We start from the raw sequence: 23,851 nt of genomic DNA, 5'->3' as shown, positions 1-23,851 counted from the left end.
TTCAGTTTATTCCCCCTAAAGCCTATTCCTAACATAAAATACCAAACATGTTGAAAATGTCTGGAACCAGAACCAGTATTTTCACCTGCAAATCTTAACAGATTTTCTCAGCTGATGTAAACTGAAGGTTACTGAAAGATGCTGCAATTTTGATCAAGTTGAGGGATCTTGGAACACACAAAACACAGACTGAAGGCAAATAAATTAAGGAAACAAACAGTGATGCAAATTAAGGCAGTCTAAGTATGGACCTGTTTCTACTCTTTACAAGTTTTCCATTCACGATTCACTGCAGTGTAAGCCTCGAGTGCAGTATCTGGATCTGCTTGCTCCTAGAAGCCAGCAGTGGAAGCCTGTTCATTGTGCAGCTTCAGTCTGGTTCACAACTGTTGAAACTTAATACTGTTCATAAAGTTTATACTACAGCTCTTGAGCTTCACATGTCCAGTGCCATTTCTGTTCACATAATGTCTACATTCTGTGTTTTGCCATTGCAGTCAGTACAGAGTCAGACACAGTAATTATGGACAAAGGCCCTTACCTCATTGCCAAGATGTGTTGTGACAGGCATTGTAATCATAGACAAAGATTTTTGTGTGTGTGTTTTTATACACTGCTGTTGTCTGTGGCTTCCAGATTTTGCTCTGTGTATTTTGTTGCTGTGCACATCTAAACCATATCTGATTAAGTGTACTTCTCCCTCTTGTTAGTATACAATCTGGGTATTAGCAAGCTGATTCCTATGGCAGAAGTACACCTGGCATTTAGTGCTAGGTTGAGATTTCTGATTTTGTGCAAGACAATAATCAGATAGTGAGAAAAACTGTCAGCAGTCTAAGAGTGGGGTAGAAAACATGTATGAGACACAATACTTTTAAACTGATAGATAAAAATGTAAATATTTACCATGAAATTGGACAGGTCATGTATCTCTGAACTTTAAACCAGTTGAAAATAATTTCCACATATGTGCACAGTGGTCCACAAGTCCAGAAATGTTTATGAGGAAGATCTGGCCCACCAAAGCTCTAAGAAATACAAGTTTTCACAATCCACATGCCAGCACATGGAAACAAAAACCCTCTATTTTTTACTCTTTTTCTTTTTTTTGAGAGGTATATCTTACAAGACCTTCTGGTAGCTGGAGACTTTAGGTATGATGACTAAAGTGTGGAAGAGAGACTTCAAAAAGCCTTTTTTTCAATGCTATCTTACTTTCTGTAGCTCCTGTCTCAGCCATGATGGCAGAGGTTGCCCCAACTTGTGTAGGAGTTTTGACAGTTCCACGTTGTGATCTCTGTAGTAGCTTGACAGAAAAGCTCTGCACTGATGGATACAAAAGGAGATATTTTTATTTAATAAGATGTTGTGCTGCAGTTGCTGTGAGTTCTAAGTTTCAAAGTTACCTGTGCCAAAACTTTACTTTCTCTTATGCAATTTATATTGTTCTATACTACCTACTGCATGCACATTTAAGCACTTCAAGCACAGAGTTGAGCTGTAAAAGTTAATTCTGAGAGAAAAAAGGGTGTCCAAAGTGCAGACTGAAGTCAAAGCAAAGCATCTGATTCTGCACTCTGGCAGTCAGGTAAATTGCAGTGAAGTTGCTGCAGTTACATTGAATTTACAGCAGTGTGATAGAAAGCAAAGCTTCTAGACCACCTTTGTATACAGACATCTATTGATTAGTAACCTCACTTTCATTTTAACCAAATGACTTTGTATCAATATGATTCTTTTTGTGTGAATCTGCTTGCAATGCTAGTACTGTAAAAAAAAACCTGGCTTACTTGCCACATTAATGCTTACTGCTGTTCTCATCTGTGTGTTATTCCAGAAAAGGGAACACAGGACAGCATAACCACAGAAATAACAGCTGGAAGAGGAATCTACTCCTGGGGACATGCTGCAGCATTTGATTTGGTGGAATTTTCTTCATCAAAACAAAACTTAGAACTGGTTTATATCTCTCAAGAGAGATGCTGAGGTGCTGGAACGTGTCCAGAGAAGGGTGACAGAGCTGGTGAAAGGCCTGGAACACAAACCCTATGAGGAGAGGCTGAGGGAGCTGGGATTGTTTAGCCTGGAGAAGAGGAGGCTCAGGGGGGACCTCATTGCTGTCTACAACTACCTGAAGGGACATTGTAGCCAGGTGGGGGTTGGCCTCTTCTCCCAGGCGACCAGCAACAGAACAAGGGGACACAGTCTCAAGTTGTGCTGGGGAAAGTCTAGGCTGGATGTTAGGAGAAAGTTGTTGGCAGAGAGAGTGATTGGCATTGGAATGGGCTGCCCAGGGAGGTGGTGGAGGCACCGTCCCTGGAGGTGTTGAAGCAAAGCCTGGGTGAGGCACTTAGTGCCATGGTCTAGTTGACTGGCTAGGGCTGGGTGCTAGGTTGGACTGGCTGATCTTGGAGGTCTCTTCCAACCTGGATGATTCTATGATTCTAAGTCTGGATTATTTGGCATGGTCTAAATAGTCTGAAATGCAAGGGATCAGACAAATACATACTTCTGATCATGACTGAGTGAAAAATCACTTAGGTAAAGGGGACAGATTTCCTGGGAAATTTCATGGTTGCCAAGTTTATTTTTCTAAGGGGTGCCAGATTTTCAAACCCCAGTTTTTAGTGCCTTGAAATCCTCACATTTTAAATATAGAACTGAAGAAGTTTATCACAGTATCACACAGTATCACAGTATCATCAGGGTTGGAAGAGACCTCACAGATCATCAAGTCCAACCCTTTACCACAGAGCTCAAGGCTAGACCATGGCACCAAGTGCCACGTCCAATCCTGCCTTGAACAGCTCCAGGGACGGTGACTACTCCTTGGCTATCTTAAATGTTTCATTTGTAGGGAAAGGTAGTCAAATAATGTCTACATAATTTTGTCTCCTCTCCCTTCTTATGAATTTGCCTGTGTGGTGTCCGTATGTGCTAAGAAAATTCCTTATTAATGCTGGTGAGCTTAATGGCTTACCTCAGAATCCATAGGAGGGTATTTTCTGCCTTTGCTCTTTCCAAGACACTTTGTTTTTCCTTCTTCCAGAAGCTGACACCAGAAACCTTTATGTGAATCGAACCTAAACAAATATTTTGCAGTGTAAAGGCTTTGAGATACTGCAGGGAGGATGCACCTCCCAAGTTTAGACTGAAGTTTCAAAAGAGTAAACCTAAGGTTATCAGTCCTATTTTAAAGGCAACTAAATCTAAATGTCAGAATCCAAAGGCTTTATGTACACGTTTAGTTATGATGTACAGAGTGGATGTCACATTCTTAATTGACTGATACTATTCAATGTGTCTTGCAGTTAATGTCAAAAATAAAGAGAAACTGATTTGTTTTCCTTTCAGCTTATGCATGTCAGCATTCCAGATGCTATTCATATTCATATGCAATTCCTACACAGTAATATGTACTTTGCCCATTTGTCAGAGGTATACTTTTGTAACAGTGAAGCTGCACACTGAGTGGCTCAGTGGATGATTCACAGAAAATCTAACCCTGAATTATGTTCTTTCTGGACACTGAAGAATGAATCCTGCTGACAGCTCAAAGGAGAAGAGAGGCTTTGTTTTTCAGTGAGATTAATTAGAGGCTAACTGGTATTTTAGGAATGTAAAAACATTTAGAAATGATGATTAAATGCACTCACGTTAGGGCTTCAGAGTAATTATAATGAGGAGAGACACCCAGAAATTTCTGTACTTCATCCATTACAGTAGATGGGTCAGTTCTCAGCTGCTGTCCATCAATAATTAGCAACTACAACAAATAAACACAAGTTTAATTTAAAATTCATTACTTCAAGCTTCAAACTGAGACTTCCACCTCTTTCAAACTCATTTGTTATATGGAGAGTACTGCCCTAGAGAAAGATAATTGGCTCAGTTTTAATTATCGATATCATTAATGACCTAGGAGCAGGGTAAATGGCATGTTAATTAAATCATAAATGATAGTCATTTGGAAACTGTTGTGACAAGAGAGAAACGGCAGTGAAGGACCTAGAAAGGTAAGAAATATTGGCAGGAAATTGAATGAGATTTGTCCAGCCAAAAAAAAAAATAGTATTAGTGCCTAAATAATCTGCAATTGTCATAGACACAAACATATACATGAAAATGGTACAGAAAGTTTGAAATGCTTGTGGAGATGAGCAGAAACCAGCAGGCAAATATTGGGTGAAATGCCTTCTAAACCCATACACCACCACATAACTGTATGAAAAAAAACACTTCTTTGAGAATATGGATAAAGGCAAATGTTAGGAGGACCTTAAGAGAGAGAGGTAGATAGATACAGAATGTGCAATACATCCCTTAAAAAGGTAGGTAGTGGTAAGTAACTTCTTTTTCTTCAAGTGCCTGACACACTCAGGACAGGCTTCTGCAATGCAAGGTACTGGTACTTCTACAGAGAAAAACTAAGGCTGCCAAGGCTGGTTCTTTGCTGGCATTGTGGGATGCAAAATCTGGCAAAAAATCTGTAAGCAATGCATGCTGTTCAGCATTCATGGGTTATTGCTGGAGAAAGCTAATGAAAACATAATGTGAACTTCATACAAGTATGGTATTGCAGTATTGTGTATTTCATGAAGTCTGCAAGGCTGGCCCAGAAGACAGCATGTGGGGAATAACAGCAACTAGATGTATCAGAGCTTCCTTGGCACACTCTGGGAAAACAGAAGGTGCAGACTCCAGCCAACTTGTTTCAGCTAAGCAAGTCTTGGATAAACAGAAGGTTCAGACTGCAGCCAACCTCCCTCGACTAAAGTAATCCTTAAATGCTGGGTAGGGAGTAGTGCCAGACACACTGCTAATGTCAGAAAAATCCATCTCAGAAATAAATCTACCAAGGAGATGCTGATCATTTGAGTTGAGGCTGCCTGGCTGTGTACATCACAGGCTCAGGATGTGCATCTTTTGAGGTCTAAGCTTACAGAGGGCCAGAGGAATAATGATTTGTATACCATAAGCCAGCAGAAGCCTGCAAGGAGACACAACTCTAAAGTTGCTTGTGTACCACCTATATTGAAACCCACGGCTCCACCATGAACACACATTCTTTGAGGCTCAAAGGCACACAGAGAAACTGAGAATTCAGAGCCTGTGATAGATACCAAACATAGATGATTAGGAGCATCAACGTGCCAAACTGTTGGAGTGCATGAGTAAGTCCCAACAGAGGCTCTGGTGTGTGGCTGCACTGCTGTGGGCAGCAATGTGTCAAGAATCTTCAAAAAGCATGCAGAAGAGTCCTAGTACTTTGACAGTTACAGAAAATTCATGTTAGGGAAAATACAAACTTAGGATAGTAGATATATAAGATTAGGATGTCAAAAGTTACAGTCTTATTCACCTGATAAGGTGGGAAGTAAGTTAGCCATCTTTCAATATGGGTTGCATACCATCCAGGTGCTAGGCATCTCTTTTGGAGAGCTCTAAGCTCAGATGGGGCTCGAGGTCCAGCTGTGATCACCTGATAGAAGCTGAACTTAAGAGCTGCAGGATCTTCATGCGATCGCTGATGCTGCAAAAGAAGTTACATTGCTGGGACTTCACAGACCACAGAAGATGGGAAGACAAGACAAAACTGTTGGTCTTATTGACCTGGCCTCACTGACCTTGCCCCATACCTCAGAAAACAACATCATTCTCAGAATTGCTTGAAAGTCACACAAAGGTTGATGAGGCTTTTATGAACTAGATAACTGTGTCTACATCAGATCTTTGCATGGCTGATTACATAAATCAATCACATCAGTAACCATTTTCACATGCTTACATTGCAGGCAGGCTTTTGAAAAGGTAGTTTCTGGTATTCTAACTCTTGAAAGGTCCTCAGGTTTATATTGATTGATACCTCAGCCCATGGGTGATCATATATGGTGCTCTGACTGATGAATAAAAGCCTGTATTATCCAAGCCTTTTATACACATTTATACTGAGAGGATATACAGAAAGAGGATTCTAGGTGGAAACCTTGACTTGTGCCTGGCCATGTTCTTCAATGTGCCTACCTGATACCAAGAATATGCCCGATCAGATGGGTCAATAAGGATGGTGATGATCTTGGCTTTGGGTATGAGAGAAGCTGCTCTCTTAGGAGCTTCCTCAGAATGGAAATAGTTGGCACTTTTCTCAAAGAGGAAGTCAGTGGTGACGTTAGAAGGAGTGGGGAAGAAATCCATGTACCTAGGAAAGAAAAAACATCATGCTCAGATTACTTAGAAGTCATACAAAGGTTGACACATCTGTTAAGTAAATTTTATTCTAGAATAAGCAATGAAAATAATAGCCTAATTGCCAGATAAAAGCAAACCATTTACATTTTTGGTCATATTTTACTTTCTTCTTCATGTACAGTGCCATGCAGTTGTGCTGAAGGCCTGGTAGCAGACTGAGTAAATACAAGGCAATGAGGGCTCCAACCTCATAAGGAAACATTTAACATGGAAAGTTAACTGGTCCTTCAAATAACATGGCAAAGTTGAAAAAAAGTAGTGTCAGTGAAAAATGGTGAAGAGATTGGACCAGGTGTGATATGAAGAGGTTCCAAAGTTTTGGCTCAGCATGTCTGCTGCACACAGACTGTAGCTCTTAGCATGTCGTTCATGAGACAATTACTGAACCTGACAAGGGTAAAGCTGAGAAGGCTTTAGAGAGAGTTGCTCAAGAAATATGTAACAATGCTTGCATAAAGAAACGCATGACTTCTTCATTTCAAGAACAGAAAGATCAGTTCTCATCTTAACTGTTCTGTTATCTCTACTGGAAGAATATAACCTCTTTCAGGATGGCAGTATTTAGGTTGCTGAAGGTTTAAGAACCCTTTCCTGCCTCTGTAGTTAGCCTTGGTCTAAATCTAAGTTCCGACAAAGACTAAGTCAGAGTCGGCTCTAGGAAAAAAGCTGTATCTTCACAACCATAAATGAAATTGAGATGACTGTTATTTGTGAATACTTTTGCCTTCAAAGAGTGGACTAATGAGGAGAGATCTTGTACCTAATTGCCATTTAGCAAGGTCATCACATGCCAGAATTAAAACACACTATCAGACTAAAGGTCTGAGAGACTTGTCTGGTAGAAAGAGTGCAAATCTGGGAGTCAAGCAACAGGTAGTTCTGGGTATCCAAGAACTGTGAGAACCTGGGAGGGGTGAGTGGGACTTGTAGTGCAGAGGTACAAATAGCCAAATGGGTGCTGTAGAATGAGAACCTGTCAAAAAGATGTGCTGAGTGTATCCAGGTTGACCACTGGGAGCCTTGTGCACTGGTACTGTGTTAAGATGCAAGGTGACTTGGCAGATGTCTAGCAGACAAAAGGGATCTGCATGTCAAGCAAGTGGATACAGCAGGAGGAATGAGAGAAGTGGCAAAGTGGTCTTTTAAGAACATGAATATGTTGGTTTTTTGGAAGAACTGCCCCACTGTACCTTGGCTGTTTCCAACAGCACGGATCTCCTATACCTCACCTGCGTGTCAGCTTCATTGACGTGAAAAGCCTCAGCGGCAACGAGTCAGCTTTCTAATTTCCAGCCATTTAGCCAGCATCTCTCTGTTGGCAATAACTGGCTGACTCACCACATTTGGTAATAACAACCTGCTGCAGCAATTATGACTCTGTACAAAATAAGTAACTTCAAAAGAAATTGGATCTGACGTGTCCGCACTAAGACTGTACAACAGTGTTCAGCCTGTTAATGTTATGGATGAACACAAAGTCAAAGTCAATAAAAACATGTTCCCTTAAACTGAGAGAAAGAAGAAGGAAAAACAAAGAACCAAGACAGAATATCGATAGTCTGTTACTGGTGTGCTCCCCAGCATGTTAGCACTTTTCATCTACAAGTGCTTTATAAGGCAGCACTTCCTGAAAGCAGAAGAAATCAAGAATGACCTTCTGAGGGCAGCTATGTCCAGCCGTTCCCTGGTAGCCACAGTGAAGCTGGCAGCAGTGATACATGCACTTGGTGCCATGCTCTAGCCTTGAGCTCTGTGGTAAAGGGTTGGACTTGATGATCTATGAGGTCTCTTCCAACCTTGGTGATACTGTGATGCTCTTTTTTAGCACCACTTACTAAGCCTAGGGAAACACTAACATTCTCCTAATTACCAGAGCATTGACAAACATTTTGAGAGGCTTTCCCTGTCCTCCTTGCACCTGATTGCTACTTCTAAACCTTATTTAAAGGGGGGAAAAAAAAAGTCTTTCTGTGATATTATAATTCTTTTGCTTAAGAAACAGTATTTCCAACAAACATCATTTTTACCCCTATGTATCCAACTAACAACCATTACTGTCCCAACCTCAAAGGCATATATAATGAGATATACATATTTTGTTACTGTTTTCCAGATATAAACACACAAATATTCATAAGAAAGCCTCACAGAAGTTAGTGCATTTATGATGTTCTGTAATAAGACATTTGCTTGCATGAATTTATCATTTTAGAAGGACACTACAGGTTACTTTTTAATCTCAGTTTATATGAACAATCACCATTACCAACAGTAATGTCATTTTTTGTATGTTTCACAATATATAAACTGTTAGATTTATACTAATAACCCATCTTACCAATCAATCCCCCTGTGGTAGTTATTTCTATTAAAGAACTGTACCTCCTCAAAGGTTTTTGGGCTGGGGGAGTTACTAATGATGGAAGGATGCATGATCAGGAACAAATACAAGGCTGTGGTACCTGCAAGTAGGATAAAAAATCAAGATTAAAAAACCAAAAAACCCAACCCAAACCAAACACAGAGACATTTTTTGGGGGGGTCATACTCACAGATGGAGCAGTTGACTGGCTAAGGCTGGGGGATAGGTTGGACTGGATGATCTTGGAGGTCTCTTCCAACCTGGTTGATTCTGTGATTCTATTCTATGACTCTATCAGTTTGATTCCATTTAATTTGAGTGAGGGGATGCTGATTTCTGTCACCCTTATAAGAACCTGTGCTTTCTGTGCTCTTAAACTGAAGACATTTGTAAAAACTATAAATACTTAACACAGAAACTGGAGTGCTAACACTGAAATCTGTTTTTCACACTTTTAATAACTGTGTTTTAAAAATATTATTGGCTTTTACAAGACTGTCACAAAAATAAACCTAAAATCTTGCACTCAATAGCTGTTGGGGACTGGTGAAGATGAAAGGAAGCACATACACAATTTTCTCATTACAGAGAAGGAAATTAACTACTATAAAGTGCTGCAATCTTGCAATTCAAACTGCCCATTAGAAACTTCTTAACTTGAAATAAATGCTGTGAAATCAGAAGTCTATATAAAAAAGACACTCGCAGGGCAAACAAAAACTTGCTGTTGGGAATCTACTCCATTTGAGCAATGTCTGTCCTTTCCTCCCTTCCTCTTGGACAAGATCTTGTCTGTCTCATTGATCTCTTTATCTGAGTGTTACTCATTCTGACACAGAGCTAAAGAAATCCAACACACACCTGCACCCTTCATTTTCAGCATGCATGCTGCCTGTCGTTGGAACTTACATTATTAAACTGTATTTAGATGAAGCCCAAAATGTCAAAACCTGCTTTTAGATGATCCAGATCCTTAACAAAGCAGTTGAATAAATAATGATGAATGGGCAGAATGATTTGAACTTCCACATAGCCTGTTCTGATGAAATACAATGAAATCTCACCAGTTTTCTGGGGTCCTACAACCAAGAATTTGGGCAATCGATCACAGGTTTTTTCTTTAGACCAGATATCTCTGTGCCGTTTGTCATCACAGGGATTCTAAAACAGAGAAGAACAATTAAGAATTTCATTGGCAATCACACCCGAGGAATCACTACCTGAAGGGAGGCTGTAGCCAGGTGGGGGTTGGGCTCTTCTCCCAGGCAACCAGCAACAGAACAAGGGGACACAGTCTCGAGTTGTGCTGGGGAAAGTATAGGCTGGATGTTAGGAGGAAGTTCTTCACAGAGAGAGTGATTGGCATTGGAATGAGCTGCCCAGGGAGGTGGTGGAGGCACCGTCCCTGGAGGTGTTCAAGAAAAGACTGGCTGAGGCACTTAGTGCCATGGTCTAGGTTGGATAGGGCTGGGTACTAGGTTGGCCTGGATGATCTTGGAGGTTTCTTCCAACCTGGTTGATTCTATGAGGTTCTGAAGCTCTGTTTATATAAAGCACCATTTTCCCAACAATGTAGAAATATTCTCACCAGAAAACACAATTTTCCCCTATGACATAAACCCAATGTTATGTATTAAAGAACTATTCCAGTGATTAGATCACACATTTTCCAAATTATTTCCATTTTTCAACTTACTTGGCTGCAAGCTGATTTTTTAAACATGCATTCTCTCTTGACATTTTCACCTCTGATTCAATGTTTTATTTAACCACAGCATGAATTTCAAGATGTATATTCAAGTGCAAATTTGCAATCTCAGATTCAGCTTCCCAGCTGGCCATTCTGTACCCAGTGCTAGAAAACACTTGAGCAAAGCAAGCTGAAATACATTTTATTGTTTGATTCAGTGAAGCTTGCTCCTCAGACTGTTTCTGCCAAGTCACCTCTGCAGGATGGTATTTGGGGTACGTATTATTACCTTAGGTTTGGCAGGCAGATTTTCCACTGAGCTGACTGCTCCATTGCTGAGCATGTGCAAAAAGAACATGACAGCATTTGCTGCCTGGTGCAGTAGCTTTTCTTTAGGGACTGTGTACTTAGCACTAGGTGAAGGGGCTGAAGATGTGTCAACTGTGAGGTCAGTGCAGCAGGCTTTAGCCTTAGCAGGTCTTCACATTCCTGATAGATTCAATTTTTGCTCACTGACAAAAGTGAGCTAATCAAGCAGAAGATACCAGTGTATTAAGAGCTGCAGTTTTCAGTCCTTTGTGAATAACTTTCTAACCTATCTCATCTTTTTCTTCCTTGCTAGTTACTTTTGGCATTAAGGTAGCCATGGTCTTAATGCTCTTATGCCCTTTCAGATGCTTTGGAAAACTGTCCATTTCCTTAATAGCAAATTGCTAAACTACATGTGCTAGTTTGAAGCAGGGTAGAATGTTTTGGTGAGAAAAAGTAGACCATAGGCTGTGAAAGGAAAACACTGGTTATGTCTACTCCCCTCACAGTCTCACTGAGATGTATGGGAACAAGAAAGAGAAACATTAGATAACACTCTTGCCATTTTGCTGCACTCTCTGGCTGGGCTCTGACTGAGCTGCATCTCCCTAACCTCATCTTCCACTTACCTTTGCTTCTTTACCTCTTGGCCTCAGTTCCTTAGGACTGGGGTAAGGTTGAGAGCGGCAGGGGGAAGGTGCAGGGGTGGTTGGGAGCCCCTCCTGGGGACTCAGGTTTCTGGGAGGGGAGTTGTGTTTCTTTATTACTTTTACCTCGTATATTTCTGTCTATAACTGTATATACTGTAAATATCTGCTTGTATATTGTGCTAGCTGTAAATAAATAGCTTCATTTATATTCCCAGAGCCAGCTGAGTCTAGCTGGGGACTTCTAAAAGTGTGGGAGGGCGGGTAACACCCAAACCATCACACTACACTTCCACACCTCTCTGTCAGACACTTCATTCCTGTTTGTTCCAAAAGGAAAAAAGAGAAATGCCACGTTTCTAAAAGCAAGTAAGTAAAAGAAAAATGCACTAATGGTAATTACTCATCTAAACACATAATAATTTTACAACCACTCTAGGGAGGTCTGAGCAACAGGGCAAACAGTCACATATGTTGAAGCTTCAGTAAGCTGTTCTGTGGAACCAACTAGTAAATATGCAAATACCACTGCTTTCCCCTAGAAGAAACTGAAACAAAGAGCTTCACAAAGCACACCACCACGACAAGTTTTTTTCCTCATCTCTTGATCAGCAAGCCTACCTACCTGCCAGAGAGGGTCCTTCTGCTCAGGGAATAGTTCAAAATACTTGTGAGCCAGTTGAACCGGAGGCAGAGTTTGCAGTTTCAGGTTTGTCCAGGTATGAACGAAGTTGGCGAGGTTCACAAAGGTGTATAACCCCAGGCGGTCGTTCCCGTAGTTAGACAAATGCGTCATGAAGATGCTGATCTTTGGAGAAGAGAGGAGAACAAGCGGTCATTGGCGCTTTGCATCAGCAGATGGCAGTGTAAGCACAGGTAACACACGCTTCATTTGCGCTGTGCTCTTCAGGGCTCCTCCGCCTTCAGCACATTGGTGTCTACTGCTGCTGCTCACAGCAGAATTACACTCTCTTTCCTCAACTCTGCGCAGTGCAACCAAGGAAGAAAAGCATGGAGTAAGTAGTAGGAGCTCTGTATGAACTCGGATATACAGTCCTAACCTGGGGTTGTGCAATAGTTACATAATCTTTATCTAAATGTACTCGAATAGCCTGATCAGCATTTTGGTCCATGAATTGCAGTTTCCTGTTTTGCAGAGATCACTACAAAGACTAGCTGCCATAAGCCACTGATTTAATTACAGAGGATGCATATGGAAATAATCTGAAAGGGAAAAATAGCTTAATATATTATCACATATGCATAACAATCTTTCCATGCACTGAAATAATGTTTTCAGAATGAGAAGTGCAAGACCTGCTTATTAAATTCTTCAAATTAGGAAAACAACTATCAGTAGTTGTTAGATTGGACGTGGCACTTGGTGCCATGGTCTAGCCTTGAGCTCTGTGGTAAAGGGTTGGACTTGATGATCTATGAGGTCTCTTCCAACCTTGGTGATACTGTGATACTGTGATACTGTGATACTCAATGAAGAATAGAGGGGGAAAAAATAATCCACAGTTTTATGTCAAGTGGAATACAAATAAAGTATTGAAAATGTGAATTCTGTTTTCTGACTTCGAGTAAAGAAGTCAGAGACCATGAGGACAGCTGAGCTCTGCTGCTGGGATTCAGATCTTACTTCTCCAACCCTTAAGTTTTATAGAATAAAGTAGCTCATCTCTTCTACAAAGCTGTCCTGCATTGGGCAGCTGGCTGCTGAATCACGCACAGAAACAAGCAGAATCTGAAGCATGATTGAGTACTTTCAAATAATTATGCATAAAAATGCTTCCAAATAAAGTTAGAAAAACAATATCCCATGAGCTGGAAGGCTGTTTGCATTTTGCTCTTCCAGAATATTACTGTGCAACTGCTACTCAGGTAAATTCTTGCTGCCACATGCCCCTTGCTCCAGCTGCACCCTCACCTCCAGGAGGAAGCAACAACTGCCATGAAGTCTCTCACGGGAAGAGCAGGTCTAAATGCACCCAAACTGTGCTGATGAGCAGAGCAGGAGTACACAGACTGCAAGGATGGTTTCTCAGGGACTGAGGAAGGGCTACAGACTGAAATGTCCATTTTGCACAATGATCCATTTTCAAAGTAACTTCTGGCTGACCTAACAGTCTGTTTCTAGACTACACCCAGCAGAGCTGTGTCTCTCTAGCAGGGACTTATTTCCAAAGTAGGCTGACCTTATTACGTTTTATTATTAAGTAGGAGCACTCTCCCAAGATTATTTTTCCAGACTAATTTCCATCAATAAAATCAGAAATATGACTCTTTTTATAAATAAATCTGCTAATGCCACGAATGGGCAATTTCTATTTGAAGCAAAACTTGATGGAAGCTACTTTAGAAAGAGCAAGGCTTATCAGGGCTGTAATTGTGAAATTAGTTCAGCAGCTGAAATTAATATTTTGTAAAGAAATTCCAGACTTCAATTTAAAAAAGGAAAAAAAAAAAAGGGGGGGGGGGGGACACACACACACAACACTGGAATCTACAGCTGCACTGTTTTGTTTCAGAGTATTTAAAACAGTGGCTTCCTTTGACAGAAAAGGTTCTATTTTTGAACACCTCACCGTAACACTACAGAGAGCTTGCAGTGAGTGGATACTGAAAGATGTTTCATTTGGTGACATCTCCTGGCTTCTAAAGTAAGCTGAAGGCTTCAGTCTGTCTGACTCCAGTAAAATTAGCATACACTGATAAATCATTAGGATACAACCTTTCTTTTCAGGTGGGAGCAAGCTTATTAAAAAAGCCACCCAAAACTCTCCCAGTGGCCAGCATTTTGCCAAATGTTTCCTCTTTTCAGGTTTCCCTTTTCATTTCAGCTCTTTAAGCAGGACCAGACCAGCCACTGACTAGGTTGTTTTTGACAAAGATATAATCAGAGGGTTTCCATAAAAAAAGGTTAAGTTGTTTTCTTGACAGCCTCTTTCTTTCCTACATGTGGGCTGACCTCTGGCATTTACAATGTCAGTTCACCTTCTGGCAGCTCCCTACCTGTCAACAACTACAGTACTGCAAGGGGAGGAAAAGCAAGAGAAGTTGAAGAGATTGCTTGTTTGGGGAAAATACATATTACTCTTTCCCTGAAGGGAATATCACTGCAATTTTAAGACTATCAGAGTGGAGGCTGAAAAACTGATCAGGTGTATCATCATAAATAATTTCCAGCATATGAAACTCTGCCAGTGGAAGGGAAATAAGTATCAAGAGACTTTAGTTCCCATTTTACAGTTGTTTTTCTCTGTCACATACTTTATGGTTAATGATTTAAAACAAAAAGAAAGATGATCAAATGCTGGCTTAAAACCTAAATAACTAAATCTTTTAAAGAAGACCATACTTAGGTGTAAGCAAAACCATGATCTAACATACGACTTTACATTGTAGCTCAGGTCTCTTTTGCTTTTACATGGCTCAAAAAAACCCATAATCACAGGTCAGATGAGACTATCTTCCAGGAAAATCTGAACAAAAAGCTTTCCCCTCCTCTTGATATGGTACAAACAAATTCCTAGTAAAATCACTACCTGTGCAGCAAACTACAATCCTGTGCTTTGGCAGCACAAGGTAACATTGCTGATGCAGGGCTTAATTCACCTATCTGACTTGACAACTACTTTTGCTTTCAGCTGCTGAAGCTCTTCCCAGGCTAAGCCGGGGGTCTGTGTAACAGGAGTGTGATACTGCAATGGCTGTGCTCACATTTCTCTGAGAAGGACCCTGCACCACTTTGCACTCCAGAGATCTCTGTAAGAGGCGGCTTACAGTTGGGGATGACAACCCATCCCCTGCTCCAGAGGGGTTCCTGTGAGTTTCTTGACATCAGCTATGCAGCTGTTGCACTAGCAGAGATGCATAAGCTGATCCTCCAGTCTTCCTGGCTACAAGGAGAAAACGATTCATTCAAGTGCCACTTGGAGGGATTTCACCTTGGCACTGGCTCAGCTGCAGGGATGCTGTGTTGCTCTCCACTTTCCTGCTTGCCCACCAAGCTGTGCAGGGTAGAAACTCCTACCATTACCCTTCCATTTGCAGGTGTGTGGCTTCACACCAAGACAAAACATAATTACTACTTTTTGCCTTCCACACTGAGTCAGATGCTTTGGTTTTGCTCTATCAAACCACATTCTCCTTTGTTCAGACAAGTCTAGCTGATGAAAATTGTTACTCTTTCTGTGCCAACTAATAGTTAGCATGTTATGCTAATAAAGATTTATTCTCTTGAAACTACAGATCAGGAGATATAAAAGGAATCCTTTGTGGGCATCTCAGAAGACCAAATCTAGTAAATAACACTATTTGTTCAATCATCTTGCACCTCTGGGAAATGCTGTAAAATATAAATAGAGCTTCATATATTTCTTTCTTCCTTCTTCAAAAGGGAAGCAGCTGTGAATAGATTTATATTTACTCTAACAAGCATTTTAGCCTCCCTTTCATTTAAAAAGAGCTTATTTGACTTTATTATTTCCAGACCTCTTGTAAAATAAATTCTTCCAGGGCGTCTCATCTTTTTCTTTATCTCAGTGGAAGAAGGATCACTCTGTTTAGCTGTTCCTCATAAACAAACTATCATCTTGGTTGCACTTCAATGCACACTCTCCACAGGATTTAATATCTTTCACAAGGCAGCTGAAACAGAGTGCAGACAATTTTTTAAATGATGGGCTTGGGACTAAATCTGTCCCCTGGGCAGCAGCTTCTTACTTGTTCCCACCCAAAGGTGTTTTACACTGACTTCTCACAGAATCTCACGTGTAGCTCTATGACTTGTTCCATTCAGCTTCCCCTCATCATTTCTGCACTCCTCCTTCCCCAGAATGAAAAGTCAGAGGGCTACCTCTGTTTTGCTCTGCTTCCCAATCCCTGATTTTATTTGGGATTGCAGAGATGTAGGGAAATGAGGACAAGCACTCAAGAGAAATAGCTTTTATCTTTTTGAATGTTCATTCTGTGCTGCACATCTCACTACATTTCCCAATTAGAGGCAGAAGCTTCTAGGTCAACAAATTAGAGTTGAGACTGAGCTGCGGCTCTCAAATCACAGGTATCAGGAAAAGATAAACCAGCATGATCTAATTTATGTATCAAGAACAGAGAAAACAACAGAAGCTTGAAAAATAATTTACACAAAATGAAAAAAAAAAAAGAAGTATGGTGAGCAAGACTAAGTGCTCAGATGGAAAGCAGCAGAGTGGGGACCTTTGTCTTGGGCAGCCTGCAACTGTTCCCTCTCCCTTCCATAGAACTTGGTAAGTAAAATGTCTCGTGCTTCATATTCAAACTCCATTTCACACAGCGTTTCTGCAGGTGACTAAGGTGTACTTACACATCACTGTCATCCTTCTTCACACTCCTTTTCTGTTTTCTTTCTTTCCTTAATGCTGTACTGCATCCAGAAGACACATTTTACAGCAAGGGTTGCCCAGAGGGGTGGTATATGCCCCATCCCTGAGTATATTTAAGGTCAGGCCATTTGGGGCTCTGAGCAATCTGATCTAGTTGCAGATGTCCCTGCTCTTTGCACAGGGATTGGACTAAGTGACCTTTGAAGGTCCCTTCCAACTCAAAACATTCCATGAGACTGTGAGTTTTCAATTTGGTTTCAGTTGCAATAACAAAGCATGAAAGAAAGGAAGCAGTTGTGTCTACAGCAGAGTGAAAGAGATGAAGCACAGAACAACAACAAAAAGTCTGTAGAACAGTAGACCACTGAGCCAGCGCCTCCAAACCTTATTGATCACACTAACTTATTGGTAAAGCTTTTCTGAGCATGTACCCTCAATGCATGTATATTTATTTATAAAATATACTTCCAATATTGAAGTTCAGATATTTTCTTCCCACAGCCAAATGGATCACCCTAAGGAGTGGAGATACCCCATTTTGGAGACCCCTGCACTGAGCTGTCAGGATTGGACTGTAAGGCAAGAGCAGAGAGAAGACTCCCTTTTCAGAGATTAGCTGTATCCTCTTTGGCATCAGGGAAGGGAAGACTGAGACTTGCAGTGACACTGATGTTAAACAGATCTGTCATTCTTCCAGCATTTTAAATGTGGAACTAGCAGATGTGCTGTAAGAATGGCAATAACCATTTCTTACAGACTAAGCACACCTTTTTTTTTTTTGCCATATATAAGTCCACTGCAGGCAATCCCACTTGAATAATTGGATACTATTAAACCAGCTCTCGAGGTACTTTTGTCACAAGCACTGTCAGCCTCCAATCTGTGTGATGACATTCAAAGGCAGCGCTGGGGCCTCCCAACTCAATGAAGTTAAGCACAACACTTTACAATTAATTACGTGATCCCTGCCAGAAGCAGATGTGTTACCAGTTTAGTGTATCACTGGTATTTTCCTTACTGAACAAATGTTTACAGGCCACGGGAGTGGGTCTAGCTCTCAGAACACCTATATTCCAATTAATTTGGCGTTGTGCACACTCTGTTTGCAGTTCTGATACTGTCTCTGTGTTACTCAGAAGAGTTTTGTTTCAGGTATTCAGAGACTCAGTAACAGCTGGCTTTGCTCTATTAGACTAACAAAGTGAGAGAATAATGAATGAGGTTGCACTTTCTGCTTGAATACATATTTGTAACAGTTGCAAGGTATTCTTTGTAGATCTGCACGCTACCAGAAAAGATGTGTTCAGCTCCACCACAGAGAGATTCCAGCTTGGAACTCCCTTTTTTGTTCTGAGGCTGTCCTGCTGGTTTAGGCTGGATGATCTTGGAGGTCTCTTCCAACCTGGTTGATTCTATGATTCACAGCTGTCACAGGCCTGCTCATTTGCAAGGACAGCAAGCTGACCAGTTGAACTGGACCTACATAGCAGCAATGCCACTATGAATATAATGGAACAAGCCAAGATTAAAAAAAAAACAATTAAAAATTAGATATTTGGTGTGGGTTTGAATTACTAACCTGACAGGCAGGAAATCTGAGTTTATTTTCAGCACAATGGTTTTTCCCCTTTCTCTGTAAATTCCTCATTACCCTGTGACTCACTTTCCCAGTCACCTGTACTGTCCAAATGCCTGGTTTTACTAAAAAGCAAGGCTTCCCATCCAAGAACTCCAAAGGATCACTGATAGGAGAAGTTTTCATATTGCCCACAATTTCAGTGCACGTTGTTACAAGAAATCATCTCTAATGAGACACATAACCCTATCTGCTCCACAGGCTTTCCATGCTGCCTGTTCATTTAGGAGTTCCTAAAATGGGCATGAGAGCACAAGGAAGGAATGGAACTGTTGCATTTCTCACTCACCCATGTAGTGGACCAAGCCCACTGGAGAGGTCAGGCTATGCTTCCAAAGGTGCTACCATGGGATGCTGACAATAACCTGCAGACATCTGAGCTCAGGGAGGTACCTGCATATCAGTGCCTGTCTCAATACATCTTCTCACACTTGGCACGATTAAATATGAGGTTGTGCAAAGCAGGAAAAGCAGAAAAATATTTGAACTTGAAAGCCTTTGCTTTTTGTATTTTCCTCTGTAGTTCCAAAGCCTGAGTATTCATCCCAGTTCAGGGTCACCTTAAGTTACAGCAGGTTCTGCTGATGCTCATATAAATCCTCTCATTTTCAGCGCTAAAGGAGGTAATTTCTCCCTTGCAGCAAGTAAATTAGCTTAATAACAGCCCTACTCACTGCAGCTTGGGAGAGGTAAAAATTAGAAGAAAATAATACTTAGAACTGAATGCAGACAAAGATTACAATTATTTGAGATCAATCAGACGCAGGGTCTGAGTCTTTAACAGCCTTCCCTCTTGATCAGCACTGCTGTATCCATATGGAGAACACACAGCTGGCTACACATTAGTTCCATTATTGGGCTGTCAACCATTTGAAGGCTTTCACCAAACTCCTCTCCACAGGGCATTTTCCCTTTTCTTTATGTCTGCAGCCATGCAGCACTTTCTAAGCAAGTGCACGTAATGCAATTACTGTATTCTGTTCTGTTTGTTTTTTCCTGGGGGCAGAGAAGGTATAGAAGATTTTCCTGAACAACAACGATTTCCCTTAAGCATTCATCTTGTAGGATAGCAAAGCTCTTGAGTTGTATCTTCAGAGTTCAAAGGATATTTTAGGACTGGATTACGTGTTCTACAACATTAAACTGAGGCACCCTAACTTTTAGTGATGCTCGTGAAAAACAAGAAGCATACAGTATTGTCTCAGGCTATGTCTCACATCAAAGGTACAGTCTTAAGAAAAATCTGGAATTTGATTTACTAGATTACTTGGATTTTAGAATCAAAACACACCTTTCACATTATAATCTGAAAACTAATCCAAACAGATGAACAAATTGGAAGAAACTTCAAGAACAAAACCTAAAAGAACTGCTGAAGGGCAGATGAGATCTGCCTCATGCATTTCATTATTGAAACTTTGCAATTGGACAAACAGTGAAATTTTCCACCCCACCCCCTCCAAAGAACAGCAACAACAACAACAAAACACCACCAAAAATTAAAACTTGTGGTTCTGTTCTGAGTTTGGCCTGTTTGTCTAGTGCAAAAAGCTGTTTACAGAAGCAGATGGCATCAGAGATATGTGTGAGGAAAGTACTAAGATACTCTACGGCTGGGAGATGTGTAAAAATCAGTCCTCTATGAAAGTCTTCTTTATTCTTAAGGTTAACATAAAGCACAGAACTTTATATGAAATTCATATTCAAATTTAATTCTGTATTTCCAATTTTGGTAAGTTCTTGATGTCAAAACCACTACCGTGGAGGAAGGTCCTGGTACAGTATGAAAGTCCCCATTTAACTGGTTTTGGTCATCTGTTGCAAGATGGGTAACAGGAATTCACTGTCTAATTTTTCACACATTTTCATAGTCATTTCAAATATAACCAGGTATGATTTATCTTCAAACTGGAGTCTTTCTCAGTCCTTCATAGTCCTCTTCAGTCCACTGCTTCCAGTTTTGGACACAAGATTGAGTCTGCAGAATATTCTGTGCCATGCATTTCCATTTCATTATACAACTCTCTGCATTCTTTTAAACCCTTCCAGAGAAGGTCAATTCCTCGAATAAGGAACATGGATATACATCTATGTATTATCTCACTAATAGGAATGATAATGATTTAACAAGGCCAAGTGCAGGATTCTGCACTTTGGCCACAACAACCCCAAGCAGCGCTACAGGCTGGGGACTGAGTGGCTGGAGAGCAGCCAGGAGGAAAGGGACCTGGGGGTACTGGTAGATAGTAGCTGAAGATGAGCCAGCAGTGTGCCCAGGTGGCCAAGAGAGCCAATGGCATCCTGGCCTGCATCAGGAACAGTGTGGCCAGCAGGACAAGGGAGGTTATTCCTCCCCTGTGCTCAGCACTGGCCAGGCCACACCTTGAGTGCTGTGTCCAGTTCTGGGCCCCTCAATTCGAGAGAGATGTTGAGGTGCTGGAACATGTCCAGAGAAGGGTGATGAAGCTGGTGAAAGGCCTGGAACACAAACCCTATGAGGAGAGGCTGAGGGAGCTGGGGGTGTTTAGCCTGGAGAAGAGGAGGCTCAGGGGTGATCTTATTACTGTCTACAGCTACCTGAAGGGACATTGTAGCCAGGTGGGGGGTGGCCTCTTCTCCCAGACAACCAGCAATAGAACAAGGGGACACAGTCTCAAGTTGTGCCAGGGTAGGTATAGGCTGGATGTTAGGAGGAAGTTCTTCACAGAGAGTGATTGGCATTGGAATGGGCTGCCCAGGGAGGTGGTGGAGGCACCGTCCCTGGAGGTGTTCAAGAAAAGCCTGCATGAGTCACTTAGTGCCATGGTCTAGTTGACTGGCTAGGGCTGGGTGCTAGGTTGGACTGGATGATCTTGGAAGTCTCTTCCAACCTGGTTGATTCTATGATTCTATGAGATGGGAATGGGAGAAATCTTACTGATTCAAAATGTTGAGATTCACAGATTTTTGATTTGTGAACATACCACAGAAGCCAAATACACAAACTCAGAAAAGAATCCTTCTCTTCTGAAACTGGGCTATAATGAGCTGTTCACTCACAGTAACCCCTTTGTCAATTGGCTTAATGATAACCAAGTTATTTCGTAGAACAGTGACCTCATCTCCTGTTGTCTGTGCAGCACAGTGTAAGCAAGGAAACCATGGCCATGCAGCCTCAAGAACAGAGCTATTCAACATGTCTACCTCCTACTCTGTAGCCCCCCCAGCCTCATGGGAAAGGTGAGTGAATTTCAAGCGTTCATCTGACAATAGTTGCTCTAATAGCTCATCTCTAATAGCTGCTCTCATGGGAGAACATGCACATCATTAGAGAAAATGCTGCAATGTGTAGTGCTATCCTTAGCAGAATCCTGTTCCAGTCACGATTTTTACTCTTCCTAGAGAGATGAAGGATGAAGCTTTTCTGTTTATGTATCATGGTCAGTAAGTATGGCATATGCCAAGCCAGATTTGTTAAGTTCCTGTTAATGACTGAACAGTTCTGTTCTGAATCAAGTAATTCTGCAATAGATAGCCTTATTTCCTCTGGTAATCAAGTTTTGGTATTTACACTAATTGCAGCACATGTGTAAACCAAAAGAAGCTCACTTGTAACAGATCTCTGACCTGTTGTGGTCTCAGTTCTTATTTGACTTATTTTATTGTTCATGTTCCACATCGCTTTCCTACACAAACAATGACCATGGCACAGGCCTGTAACTAGGATGGACATCACAAAGAAGCAGCAGGTGCCTATGTTCCTGGCTGCAGATGAGGGAAAATACACAGTGGAAGACAGAAAGAAATATTCAGATTGTTTTTATAGAAGTATGTTCAGATCAGCTAGGCTTAGTTTGGCATGGTTCTTTAGGTCTTACTATTTTCAGAGTGGTCCAAAAGTATTCATAGTATTGTCAGTATTGATAAAGATTTAGTGGCAAACCTGAGAAGAAATGATGCAATTGATGGCAGTCTTTATACCTACCTCATCATTAGCTATAGCTCAAGCTCTAATTGCTCACTTCCTTCACCATTTACAAGGCTATTTATGAGACTGGTACGATTGCATTCTGAGACACTTAGCAGAAAGCTCTTTTATTAATGCAAGAACTTTGCTAAAATTGCAGAGAGAGATGAATCTGCAGTCATTGAAGACTTTAACAAGTTCATCAGCAAAAAAATACTTGCTATAAAGTTTTAAAGTCAGGGTAGTGCTAGGGGAAAAAAAGTAACAATGTGAGTAATAAAGCAGAGATGTCTGACTGTCTAAGACACTCATTGCTACAGACTTCTACCATCCATATGGGTTTGCTACATGATTCCCAGGCTAAATTAGTGCCACAACCTCCCTCTAACTGTTAATGTGGGGAAAATAATACCAGTACATTAATGATACAGGGCTGCTGAGGGCTTCTTTTTTTTTTTGGACCTTTTCCTGTAAAACATTTTGTGCAAGATCCTGATACAGTACAGCCTTGCCTAAGGGCTGCTGAAGTCAGCATGACCTTTCAAAGAAGACAGCCACACGCAATGGAAGAGTAGCTAGCATGGCTGCTTGGGCTCTTTTTCAGCTTGGTGACACTTTAGCATTCTAGGTGCTATAGGAACACGATTGGTATGGCCATCATGACCACTTTACTGCCAGCATCAGATCACAACCAAACCAGCAGTGTGGGGAGTTAAAAATGTACCACACAAATACAGCTTGCCAGCCACAAGATTAGCTACTCCAACAAACCCACTCTTAGTTCTCATATAACACAGTAGTAGCAGAGGCTGTTTGCAGAGCAGGATTTCCTGATGGTGTTCTTACCTGCAGGACCTCTGAATGCCCTGGGAACAGGGCAGTAATGCTGGTTCTCATGTCAAAGGCTTACAGATGCACAATATATGGTGCTCAGGTGTTTTGTGGTTTACTCTGCAGACTGTGGTTGTTCCAGAATTCTATAAGGAAGCAGAGCCTCTCTTGTGAGTAGCTACCCAGTCAAACCACAAAGAAATCTAGGGCTTTACTCTTAGGGACATTTATTTCAGTGTAGAGTACTCAGCTTTTAGCTTCAGCCTAGTAATGTACAGCTTGGATGCCACATTCGCTTAAGATCAGTTACCCAAATTAAACCAGGAAATGAAGTGAAGGCTTTTGTTAAGATTTACATTTAATTTACAGCCACCTTTTACTTTACAGCCACCTTCAAGAAAAGCCTGAATGAAGCACTTACTGCCATGGTCTAGTTGACTGGATAGGGCTGGGGGATAGGTTGGACTGGACGATCTTGGAGGTCTCTTCCAACCTGGTTGATTCTATGATTTTCCATTTCTGGAAATGTATATTTATGCACTCATTGTTGAGAGTATTATTTAGCTGCCACTGTCATGATTCCTAGGTAATGTTTCTTCTTCATGGTTTTAGATCAATTTTTGCATCCTCTGAAAGTTAGGAAATCCCAGCAATCCCATGGTTTTACTTAAACAAAAACAAACCCCTGAATGCCATTTCATAATCAGACAAATTCCTGAAGCTATTTAGTTTTCATTTTAATGCCTAATTTTTGCCCAACTCTGAATTGCAAATTATGGTATAAATACATGTAATACTTTAAGATCACA

The 23,851-nt window shown here is 41.1% G+C and overlaps 1 protein-coding gene across 5 annotated transcripts in view; it reads right to left on the bottom strand.

The window, feature by feature from the left end:
* Positions 1–23,851, bottom strand: part of LOC135178711 (bifunctional heparan sulfate N-deacetylase/N-sulfotransferase 3) — a 382,468-nt gene that overhangs the window by 2,411 nt on the left and 356,206 nt on the right. For all 5 annotated transcript variants that reach the window (XM_064149865.1, XM_064149862.1, XM_064149864.1 and 2 more), the window contains 8 exons: positions 11,883–12,065; positions 9,676–9,772; positions 8,588–8,711; positions 6,025–6,199; positions 5,363–5,533; positions 3,657–3,766; positions 2,981–3,083; positions 1,216–1,326 (listed from right to left, as the gene is read on the bottom strand). In XM_064149865.1, the coding sequence (XP_064005935.1) occupies positions 1,216–1,326; positions 2,981–3,083; positions 3,657–3,766; positions 5,363–5,533; positions 6,025–6,199; positions 8,588–8,711; positions 9,676–9,772; positions 11,883–12,065 (1,074 nt within the window). The remainder of the gene's footprint in view (positions 1–1,215; positions 1,327–2,980; positions 3,084–3,656; positions 3,767–5,362; positions 5,534–6,024; positions 6,200–8,587; positions 8,712–9,675; positions 9,773–11,882; positions 12,066–23,851) is intronic.

The sequence above is a fragment of the Pogoniulus pusillus genome, chromosome 10 (genome assembly GCF_015220805.1).
Source record: "Pogoniulus pusillus isolate bPogPus1 chromosome 10, bPogPus1.pri, whole genome shotgun sequence".
NCBI classification, from domain to species: domain Eukaryota; kingdom Metazoa; phylum Chordata; class Aves; order Piciformes; family Lybiidae; genus Pogoniulus; species Pogoniulus pusillus.
The sequence above is the reverse complement of the archived record's forward strand: the minus strand, read 5'-3'. Positions and strand labels throughout refer to the sequence as shown.